The 12,659-nt window shown below is 33.0% G+C and overlaps 1 protein-coding gene across 2 annotated transcripts in view; it reads left to right on the top strand.

Moving 5' to 3' along the window:
* Window positions 1-12,659, top strand: part of CNTLN (centlein) — a 319,321-nt gene that overhangs the window by 126,149 nt on the left and 180,513 nt on the right. Inside the window, exons 7-8 of one of the 2 annotated variants that reach the window (XM_003782868.2) lie at window positions 988-1,150; window positions 9,198-9,392. In XM_003782868.2, coding sequence (XP_003782916.1) covers window positions 988-1,150; window positions 9,198-9,392 — 358 coding nt within the window. The remainder of the gene's footprint in view (window positions 1-987; window positions 1,151-9,197; window positions 9,393-12,659) is intronic. The other variant, XM_012813233.1, reaches the window with a different exon arrangement.

Genomic DNA, 12,659 nt, shown 5'->3' with positions numbered 1-12,659 from the left:
AAATTCAGGGACAAGGAGCTGTGTAATGTAGTCTATAGAGGTTGGTCTCTCAGACAAAGCAGGGTACAGATGATGATTAGCCAATTCTCAGTTACTATTCTTTTCCAGAGATTTTCTGAACTTTAACCTGCTTATTTATTGTTTGATAGTTTAATAGATGATCAAATTTACACGTAAACCTAAGGAGAAATGGCATCTTTATGATATTCAGTCTTGTTTCAGAGTCTGGTATATGCCATTCCATTTGTTTTAGTCTAGTACTTTTGTGTCATTACAAAGTGTTTCTCATATGGATTTTGAATTTTTCCTCCTATATAGTTTTCAAATGATTTTTCTTTTATTGTATTTAATTTTGCTGTACATGTTTTGCTGGGCAATATTTTGGTTGGTAAGGGAGTTAGGGTTATTTTGTTTTTACTGTGAATTGTACTTTTCACTTTTTTCTGTATGTATTTTTTGCCTTGAGTTCTAATTCCTCTTAAATTAATATTGCTAGAATTACAAGTGTGAGCCACCACAACCACCCAGCAGTGTTGTTTTCAGTAATTTTGGTTTGAAAACTTAATTTGCCTTTTGGAATTCTTTTTAATGTATTTAAAGTTCTGTATAATATAAAATGAAAGATTGAATTATTCTGTGTTCATAACCTTCTGATATTTGTAGTTGGCATCAGTACTTAATTTTTGGAACTGAAGTGTTAACTTAATTTCCATATAAAGGTGTTACTATGATGTATATCCAGGGTTTTTATTGCTATTAAGCTATAAAAGAAAATTGATAAGTCATAGTAGTTATATCGATACTTTCTAGGTATATGTGATAAATATTAAATACTTTATATTTTATTTCTTTTATTAATAAGTTTGCATGCATTAAAAATAATAGATGAAAAAGGGGAAGCAGATCTATAACCTTTGATGAACATAGTTATTTAACTGAGATGATCTTTATTCACGCTTTTTTCTATTTATTGCTTGCTTTGCACAGGAAGGAGCTGCAGGAGCTGCAGAATCTTTACAAACAAAACAGTGCACATACGGCACAACAAGCAGAGCTGATCCAGCAGCTTCAGGTTCTCAATATGGATACCCAAAAAGTACTGAGAAATCAGGAAGATGTTCACACAGCTGAAAGTATATCATATCAAAAAGTATGCTTTTATTCTGTCATAACATGTAAATTTATATGTATGAATTTAATTGAAAATTTTATTCAACTTTCTGAAAATTTTAGAATTTCATTATTACTCTCGAGTTTCTTCAGAATTAAAAATAAGGGATTGTGTAGTTTGGTAATATTTAAAATTTTGTGAGTTTTCTTTATGGTTATTAGAGTAGAGCTATTTAAAATAGATTATAAATTAATTTTGCAGAATATTTTTATAAATTGGAATTTGGATATCTATTATGAAACATACTACAGGTATAGCACCCAAACTGGAAAGAATTTGGGGAATGAAATTGCTCAGCCTTCTATTATGAGAAATTATTTTATCAAGTACGGTTCTAGTTTGTGACCTAAATCAGACTTTCATTATAAAATTTGTATATAATTTTATTGGGAAATCTGCTCATACACAAAGGGGAATGCTGATGAGGTCTCAGGATTAATATTTTCCAGATTACCTTTTTCTTTATTTTGTGTTTCTTTTCAGCAGTTGTTTTACTTTACAAATGTTTTAGGAGCTCCTCAAGAAGGCTGACCCAGCTATTTAGGCATGCTAACTGACTCAGCAGCTGTATTTAATTACTAGCAATAATTATAGATAGTAATTTTTCGAAAAATACCTTTATTAAGTTATTTGTATGTATTTTATAATGTGGTAAGATAATTATATAAATAATTTAGTTTATAGATAGATTAACCCTATGAAAGCAATGTTATTCCCACTTAATAGTTGAGGTAGGTGGGGCTTATAATGTTAAGTAGTACAATTCATATTTTTTTGAAAATTATGGGTTCTTTTCCCCCTTTTAATCCTAAAAAGGCATCATGAAAACCTAATATTTGTAATTAACATGAAATAACTTTATTAAATAAACTTTAAATACATTTCAAAATTTTATTAAACATTTAGGAGGTACAAGTGTTTTTTGTGACATGTATAAATTGTATCATGCTGAAGTCAGTACATTATATTTGTTAGGTAGTTTTTTATCCCTCATCCCCCTCTCAGCCCCCTCTTTTTAGTTTCCACTGTCCATCACAGCTCTTTATGATCACATATATCCTCTGTGTAGCTCACACTTACTGAGGATAAACAAATTTTTAAATGCCACTTTGGAAAAGTGTTTAGTCTGTATTCTTTGTTTCCTTTTGCTTCCCTGAAGACATGGATGGTATCAAGGATACATGGATGGGTGAGGTAGAGTCTTTCTTTTCCATTTCAGCTAAGGCAAACCTTTTTTTGTATATGGTAGGATTGCCCAGTATGTTTTCATTTCTAGCCCAGTCTCCGTTGCTAAAATGAAAATTTATATCTTTTTAGTAATTGTAATTGTTTCCTCTTTTCCCAAATCTCAATATTAGTCAGCATTGATGACTCTTAAAACACTTCCTCTTCCCCAAAGCCCCCTTGTAGCTTCCAGTGCACTACAATTGTGAGGTTGTACTATAATTATGTGGTTTTCTTCCATCCATTTCTAGTTGTTCCTTTTTAGTCTCTTTCTGGTCCTTTCTAGTCACTGTTTCTCTCAATTGTATAAATTTAGTTTCTTTTGCTTTGCTATTACGTCGTAATTTTGAACTTTTTGATCTTTTTGTAGATTTTTTTATTAACCTGGTAGTTTTTCTCCAGAAAAGTATGAGTTGTAGAATGCAAGATTTTGAGATCTGGAAATAATTCACACTGCTTTGTTTATCGTGTGTGTTACCGTTTGGACTTCCAGTGTTTATTTACTTCAAATTATTCTTATTCTAGAGCATTTGACATAGTACTTGTCCTTATTTCTCTTCTACATGTATTTTTCTAGATTTTTTTCAATAAATTTGAATAATCTAGTAACCAGTGCATCAATGAGATGACATTGGTTACTTAAAAAATGCAGGTACTAAAAAAATTATAAACAAAAAAAGAAATTCAGATTTTCAAGTATTTTCCCATAGATTAATTTTAATATTTTCAAATAATAATTGAGGTTTGTCTGTAAGACTCAGGGGAATCAAATTTTAAAAATCATATTACACTTAACAATTTATTTCCAACTCTTCTTTGAGAGTTGGGTCTTCTTAATTTACTATTTCTAGTGGAAGTTTCTATTCTGTTTTCTTTCTCTTAATTCTTTACCCTTTTTTCTTGCCCATCCATTTTCTTTCTTTTCTCATTTTATTAAGTACATTTATTTCATAATATCCATTTAATTGTCTGAAAAGATGAAAACAGTTGTCCAGAGTGGTAGGATGAGGAAAGGGCAGAGGGGAGACAAAGGTGAAGAAAGAAAACTGAAAAGGTTTTGTGCATAGGAAAGAGGTAAGTCATATATTCCCAGAGGTGTCTGGGAAAGGACAAATCATTAATCTCATACACAGATCCACCTACCATATAGTGTGGAAGGAATCAAGATAAATAAAGGTAAGTATCTTCTTTTTTTCTGAACATGTAGCCATTTTATAATTTTTAAGTCTCTGCATATCATTTAGATATGTGTGTGACTTAGATATTGGTAGAATGTATATCAGCATTTATGATTTCTAGACCATCTATCATGTTTTGGGTACTAAATATATATCTTATAACCATTTGTTCTATTTAATAGTAATTATATTACATAAGCTAATATCAATCTCAGAAAATAGAGAGTTAGCTTATATTATATATAATTTTTTTTTGAGACACTTTTTTTTTCATGTTGTCGCTCTTAGTAGAATATTGTGGCATCATAGCTCACAGCACCCTCAAACTCTTGGGCTCAAGCGATTCTCTTGCCTCTGCCTCCCATGTAGCTGGAACTATAGACACCTGCCACAGCACATGCCTATTTTTAGAGATAGGGGTCTCACTCTTGCTCAGGCTGGTCTTGAATTCCTAGGCTCAAGCAATACACCAGCTTCAGCTTCCCAGAGTGCTAGGATTACAGGCATGAGCCACCATGCCTGGCCTTAGTTTGTATGTATTTGTAATCTAAATTTCATGTAATTCTATTTTATATTTTCATTTTTAGTTATAAATTGTATAGTTTTCACTTGAAGAATTTTATCATCTTGATCAGTGTTGGAAATTTAGTCAGCCTTTCATATCCACAGGTTCCACATCCCATGGATTCAACCAACCGTGGATCAAAAAATATTTGGAAAAAAATAACAACATAGCAGTAAAAAGTAATACAAAGAATATAATATACCAACTATTTACATAGTGTTTACATTGTTTTAGATATTATACATAATGTAGAAATGGTTTAAGCAGGGGTCCTCAAACTTTTTAAACTGGGGGCCATTGGAGAGCCCTCAGACCATTGGAGAGCCGGACTGCAGGCCCTGGGATGAGTCGGCTACTAAGAAGGACAGGCAGTGGTGGCAAAAACACCCAGCAGGCCAGATAAATGTCCTAGGCGGGCCACATGTGGCCCGTAGGCCATAGTTTGAGGACACCTGGTTTAGAGTATATGGGAGGATATAGGTGACATGCAAATATTACACCATTTTATATCAGAGAATGGAACATCCACAGAATTTGTTAATCTTCTGGGGTCCTGGAACCAATCTCTCATGGATAACAAAGGATAACTATTGTACTATTGTATACTTACTAAATTTGGAAAAATTTGTAAATTAAACAAATATCATTGGGTTGGGTCATAACAAATATATATTTATTTTTATTAAATCATAGCTGTGTACATTACTGGAGTCATGGTTACAGTGTGTTGGTTCTATATACAATCTGAAATATTTTCATCAAACTGGTTAACATAGCCTTCATGTCATTTTCATAGTTATTGTGTTAAGACATTTACATTCTACATTTAGAAAGATTCACATGTACCCTTGTAAGATGAACCATAGACGTGACATAAATATTTTTTAAAAGTGTTAAAGTATATAAAATATCGTTTTGGCCTTCAATGCTAATAAAAATTTGGGAAGTTAGAGTACGTAAATCAAAGCCCCTGAAAATTAAAGGATATGGAGCTTGAGGTCCGGTTTCCAGAGATGATTTGCTTTCTGTCCCCTGGAGATCCTTTTAACCTTTTTTCACTTTAATTTCTTTAACAGAAAATAGCATGAATAGTAAGCATAATAAATTACTTATGAATTATAATGATTGATACTTGTAAAGTATATATGTAATATATGGCTACTTTTTTTATAATACTAGAATCTTGCAAAAAATTGTGATCCATGCCAGAATTTTGGATTAGAGGAAAGAAATTGTACAGAAAAGAGCCCCATTGAAAACTGCCATAAGGAATCCTGATTGCTGATAGGAAAGAAGTTACTAACTCATGATAACTAAAGCAATACAGATTAATGAGTTTATTATATTACCTACTTGAGAATTTTTTTCTCAACTCTTTTATTAATGGGATGAGAATAAGATGGTATCTACCCAGGGTACTGGAATATCGGAAACATTTACCTCCTTGCAAGATACAAAGCAGTAGGCTCGGCGCCTGTGGCTCAAGCGGCTAAGGTGTCAGTCGCATACACCTAAGGTGGTAGGTTTGAATCCCCAGCCCGGGCCCGCCAAACAACAATGATGGCTGCAACCAAAAAATAGCCAGGCGTTGTGGTGGGCGCCTGTAGTCCCAGCTACTTGGGAGGCGGAGGCAGGAGACTCGCTTGAGCCCAGGAGTTGGAGGTTGCTGTGAGCGTGATGCCATGGCACTCTACCCAGGGGGATAGCTTGAGGCTCCGTCTCAAAAAAAAAAAAAAAGATATAAAGCAGTAAACATTTTATTATTCTAAGGTTTTGTCAACAAAAAATAGTTTAGAAATAAGGATAGTTTTAAATCTCATTGAAGATTGTTATAACCAAGTTTCCCACTGCAGTGGATTAATAATGGCTGCAGGTCTGTCTTTGCTTCCTATACTCTTTAAGTCCACAGCTGAGTGATCTTATTACTATTAAATAAGTGAACTCCAGTCAGTAAACAAAGGAACAGGAAATAGAAGATGTATACCCTGTATTTGGAGTAAGAGCTAAGGAATAAGAGTTTGTCCCTAGTTCCTAGAGTAGGGCTCATCTAGATCATCTGATTCAGGCTTTCTTTTTTTTCTTTTTTTTTTTTTTCCCTTTGAGATAGAATCTAACCCTAGGCTTTGGGTAGGGTGCTGTGGCATCATAGCTCAGAGCAACCTCAAACTCTTAGGCTCAAGAGATCCTCCTGCCTCAGCCTCTCAATTAGCTGAGACTATAGGTATCTGCCACCGTGCCTGGCTAAGTGTTTTTTGTTGTTGTTGTTTTGTTTTGTTTTTGTATTTTTAGGAGAAACTTTTTGCTTTTACTCAGGCTGGTCTTCAGCTCCTGAGCTCAAGCAGTCTACCTGCCTTGACTCCCACAGTGCTAGGTTTACAGGCATGAGCCACTATGCCCTGCCTGTTTCAGGCTTTTTTTTTTTTTGGTTCTTTTTCCCCTTCTCAGAAGACAGAAGAGTATACCCCAGTGTCTAGAGTTGCACACTCATTTATTTAAGATCAAGTAAGGACAACTTATCAAGAGTAGTGCAACTGCTTAAACGCATAGCAGAAAGAACTAAGTAGACAACACAAGAGAAGTGCTATTAATCCTCTGTTTTATGAAGCAACAGCAAAGTGGATAGAGAGGAGGAAGAGAAACAACATTAAGTATGGGCTATTCATTCATGGCCTTATATTTGTGAAGGGAGATCCCAAGATGTGACATCCAACAGGAAGGTATACGACACCCTTAGCACTGATGGCCAGTAAATTGGTCCTCGATCACTGACCACACACTGACATCATGCTTGCACCTTGGTTGATGGGAGGGAAGGTATGTGTTTCTCCTTGTCTGGATGACCATGAAATTCTCAAATATTTGAAATCTAATCTTTCTTGTTATTTTAAAAGAGATTAATTTGTACAAATTGGGTAAAAGGAGGTTAGTATAAACATAGCACCCAAATAATAGGAAATGGTTAAAGCTTCACTGAATAAGTGACTGTGCAGGGAAGGGCTAGCCTTCATTCATCCTGGCTTCAACTTAGGTCTTATGTCCAGAGTTTGATTTTTAATTTCTACCTTGAATCCAATCATGAAAGCAGTAACACAGAGCATTTAGGCCACTGTAGGGCTCACTTTGACCTTTTCATTGTCCCTCAAAGCTGTCAGTTTCCTGCTCTTATCATTCCTCCTCTAATATCTGTGTTGTTAGCTGTGGAAACAATATTAACTGTACTTCCAGTATCAAGGTAACGGGAAAGGAAAGTACAATTTTATGTTCTGAAATTCTTTATAAATTGTATAGGCAACACTTTATAAAAATTGCTTAGATGTTGGCTATAAAATGAAATGGGTTATTTAAATATCTCTACAATGATAAAGAGATATAATCTTTTATAGAAGATAAAAAGTATATTGAGCTAATTATATGTCAGCACACTGGTTTGAATGGTCTTCTTTTTATTACAAATTGTATGTTTGAGGGCATGGATTAACCAAAGAGCTTCCATAAACCATTAAGAAATTGTAAAGTTAAAAAATTAAAGTATAATCTACATACAGAAATGTACACAAGTACTGGGTATATAGATGAACTAAAGCTTTACAATCTTTATGTATTTAAGTTTCTTCTCATGAGACAAGGCCAATGAATGGAAGATGCTGTACATATATACTTGAATTAGCAAACCTAAAAACCTACTGTACACAATTTTGAGATTTTTCCAGGTATAGGTTTTTTTTTTGTTTGGTTGGTTGGTTTTTTGAGACAGTCTCAAGCTGTTGCCCTGGGCAGAGTGCAGTGGCCTCACAGCTCACAGCAACCTCCAACTCCTGGGCTTAAGTGATTCTCTTGCGTCAGCCTCAGTATCTGGGACTACAGGTGCCTGCCACAATGCACAGCTGTTTTTTAGTTGTAGTTGTCATTGTTTGGCAGGCCCGGGTCGGATTCGAATCCACCAACTCTGATGTGTGTGGCTGGCACCTTAGCCACTTGAGCTACCTGCACCACCCAAGTTGTGGATTTTACTTTTGCTGTACAATTACACTATCTCACTATTAGCCTTTAAAAAAAAACAAAAGCAAATCTTAGCTCTCCAGTCACTTTCTTAGTGTCAACCACAGATGTAAATCACAAATTGAATTATAACTCATTAAATTGCAACTATGATTTAGGTTTTCGTTAACAAGCAAGTTCATGAGTATTGGGAGGCATACCACTTTGTTAACCCTGTATTAATCTGTAAGACACCTCTTCTGTAGCATATGTTATGTCATAGTTTTAATAAACCCTAGTTTTAACTTTAATGCATATTGCCTTGACTTAAAGTGTAAAATTACCTTTCAAGTGTCCAGGACATTGCTTTTATTCTGTCACAAAGTCTTCAGTAAATCCCTGTTGTCCACAGAACAAGTCTATCTTCCTTAATCTGACATTGATGAGTCTTCACACTCTATCTATAATTTTATTGCTTGACTTTGTCTTTTACTGTTCTTCTGCCCCTCCTCAGCAGTAGATATTAAATTATACTAAATGGGAGTATATCACCCAACCTTAATGACACCTCAGTGAAAGATTCCTGTTTTTTCTTTTAACTATTTATTAAGTCTACTTAGACTGATAAACCTTACGATGCTTTCTATTCTTTCTTATCACTGCACATAATTTTTTCACATTTTTGTCATTTTTAGAATGACATTTTGGTTTTGGTCAATTCTAATAACACTGTCATGGCTCATTTTAAATCCTTTTTTATCAAACCTTCCAATGTTAATATAGCTAGCATAAAATTTCTTCCTCTTCAGAAATGTAATACTTTTTTCCCATTACATTGGCCAATAATACATACTGCCTTTTAGACAACATTTTTTAAATTGATATTTGATGATATCATTTAGTTACCCTTATGTTTATATCTTCTTTTTCTGTGAGACTGTTAAAATAACCTGAAAGCAAGAACTATGTAATATATAGTTCTTAGGTATATATATATATATATATATATGGACATATAACTGTTTATTGATTATTATTGATTGATATTATTTATATAATTTGGATATATTTCTTGAAACAGCTTTACAATGAATTACATATTTGTTTTGAGAAAACAAAATCAAATGAAGCTGTGCTTCGGCAAAGTGTTATTACTCTTCAGGATCAGTTATTTCAAAAAGAGCAAGAAAATGCTAAATTAAAAGAAAAACTTCATGAATCCCAAGGAACAACTTATCCTTTACCTCAAGACAGTGATTCAGACCACTCAGCACAGGTGAGAGACATTTTCCAAAAATGTTACTCTGTGTAATTTGAAATTAAATCATCTAAAATTGAGTAAAATAGATTTGCGTACACTGGAATGTAAAGGTCTGTAGATAGTTTTGCATTATGCTATTTTTCTTCCTTTCATAGATATGAATATTATATGCATTACTGATTCATATGGAAATGCATGTAGAAATGCAGGTATACTAAGTATGTATGGTTATTGTGATGAATCATTTGGTTGATACATAGGATGTCCCTAAAGTCGGCTCTCAAGTTGCCATATACGGGGAAAATGGGAAATTGTAGCTAAATGTATCTTTATTTACAAAATATTCATTACAGAATTTTACGCAATTTTTACAAAATACTCTCTTTGTGCTGGCCACCTCTGTAAAATTTTCCTATGGGATAGATATATATGAAGGATCTGGATTCAAATAACTCTAGGATTAAATTACAGCTATGCCTATAAATTTAGTGAACATTTCTTAACTTTTCTTAACTTTTTTTTTATTTTTTAGAGACAGTCTCACTTTATTGCCCTCAGTAGAGTGCTGTGGCGTCACAGCTCACAGCAACCTTCAGCTCTTGGACTTGGGCGATTCTCTTGCCTTAGCCTCCTGATTAGCTGAGAAATTTCTTAACCTTTTTACCCACATTCCTCTAACACAAAATATTCCTTTTAATGGCATCAATGCCATAGAGTTTTATGGGGATTTATAACATAGTGCATATCAAATGCACAGCTTAGCATATAGAAAATGTTAAATGGTATCTTTTTAGGATCATCTTCAATGTATCTTTCAGCTCTAAATATCTTTTTTAAAACATTATTTTTATTTTTTGAAATTCATTTAAATGTTTCTAAGGCACTTAGCATTTGTTTAAATTTTAGATTTGTTAATTTAATTAAGTAGAATAAAAGCAAGCAGGAAATTAAATGCTTAAATGTTTATTAATGATTTGTCAAGAGTAATTTTTGAACCCAGCACATCTGTCTTGCCAAAACCTCAACCATAAGGCAATTTTTAAACTTATATTGTCTTATATTTTTGGATATAAGGTTCACAGAATGAGACTAATTATAAAATTTGTCATATGACACACTATTACATTATAAGCAGAGGCCTATTTAATTACAATATTCATTATACTATTACATTGTTTATTATAATACACATCTTTGATCTCATTAACTCATCTGAAGACTAGAACATTCCTAATGACTTAAATCTACTGTATGTTCCTCTCTTATCAATATTTTGTTTCTGTGACCAGAGTTAACCACTGCACTATTTATCATTTTTATTATTTTTATTTTTATTTTTTGAGAGTCTCACTGTGTTGTCCTTGGTAGAGTACTGTGGCATCACAGCTCCCAGCAACCTCAGACTCTTGGACTTATGCGATTCTCTTGCCTCAGCTCCCAAGTAGCTAGGACTACAGGCCCCTGCCACAACGCCTGGCTATTTTTTGGTTGTAGTTGTCATTGTTTGGCAGGCCCAGGCTGGGTTTGAACCCACCAGCTCCATGTATGTGACTGGTGCCCTAGCCGCTGAGCTACAGGCACTGCACTGATTTTGATTATTTAAAAAAAAATTTTATCACATACATTTTTATGGGGAAAACAGTTTGTTGTTTAGTTTTGTCATTTATGAAAAATGGCATAATATATATATTGTTGTATGTGTTTGGGCAATTTTGACACAAGTTCCTGAGATTCATCTATCTTGTTTGATACAACTGTTTATTTTCACTGTTTTAAAATATTTTATTATGTGTGAATATATTATAATTACTTATCTGTACATCTCTAGCTAAGTAAATTGGTTAATTCTGGATTTTTCAGATTAAGAATAATGATGGAGTTGATGGTTTTTTAATGTGATTCTTTATGTATATGTGCATGAATTTTGTGGATATCAGGAATGGACATCCTGGATTATAGGGTATAAGAATGTTACTTTTACAATATAATGATAACTTCTTTTTCAAAATGGCTTTGTTAGTTTTACACTCGTCAGCAGTGTTTAAGAGATCAGGTTGATTCATGTCCTCCTCAACATTTAGTAATGTCAGACTTCTTAATTTGGTGCCAACTGAATGAGTATAAAATAATATTTTGGTCTTTATTACTTAATTTTGATAGAGCATATTATTAAATTCTTATTAGACAGTGTGTGTCCTCTGTGAGATATCTGTTTATATCTTTTGTCCATTTTTCTGTTAGATTTTTTTCTTATTCATTTACAAGAATTCTTTTTATATCTTTGATATTAATCCCCAGTAAGTTAAATGTGTTGCAGATATCTCAGAGTGTAACTTGTGTTTTCATTTTCTTTAAGTATCATTTGTTGAACAGAAATTAAGTCTAATTTTAATTCAGGTAAATTAATCTTTTGTAGCTAGTGCTTCGGCAGCTCATTTAAGAAATTCTTCTGTATCCTCAAGACAGAAAGGTTTACACTTGTATTTTCTTCAATAAAATTTAAAGCTTTGCTTGTGCCACTTACATTCTCAATTTATTCAGAATTGTTTTTTGTGTATAGTATAAGTTACCAAATTTGTGAACCAGAAGATGCAATATTGTTAAGAATGCACTTCTTCCTAAATTGATCTTTCATGTAATCCCAATCAAACTCCCAGGAGAATTTGATTTTTTTTAAAATGAAATGTTAAAGTCAATTGTGAAATTTAGAGGAGAATGCAAAGAATCCAGAAAAGAAAAATCAGGTTTTATAAAGAACTTACAGGAGGACTTATACTCCCTGATCAGAATTATCTATCAAGCTAAAAAAACAAGACAATTTGGTATTATCGTAACAATTGAAAAATAATCAATAGAACTAACTAGGGTCCAGAAATATATCTACTCATAGATATATTTATATAGCTTTATAGTAACTTTTGAAGTGAGGATAGTGTAAGTTACTTTATTCTTTTTCAAGAATATTTTGTAGGTTCTAAGCCTTCAGTTAGAAATGTTTATGTCCCTTGTGATTTTCTTTTTGGTCCTTTGGTTACTTAGAACTGTTCTTGTTTACTTTTGAAATATTTTATGTGTGTGTGTATTTTCCTGTGTATCTTATTAGTATTGAATTTTTTTCTTTTTTAATTGAATGGTAGCTGTGTACATTGATGCACTTTGGGGGTACAGTGTGGTGTTTTCACACACAATCCAAGACACTTCCATCAAACTGGTTAACATAGCCTTCATGTAACTTTCTTAGTTATTATGTCAAAACATTCATATTCTACTCAAAGAAAGATT

This window comes from Otolemur garnettii, unplaced genomic scaffold, assembly GCF_000181295.1.
Source record: "Otolemur garnettii isolate 467f Iridium unplaced genomic scaffold, OtoGar3 scaffold00006, whole genome shotgun sequence".
In the NCBI taxonomy this organism is placed as follows: Eukaryota; Metazoa; Chordata; class Mammalia; order Primates; family Galagidae; genus Otolemur; species Otolemur garnettii.
Note: the sequence above shows the minus strand (reverse complement) of the source record. Positions and strands in the feature narration are given on the sequence as shown.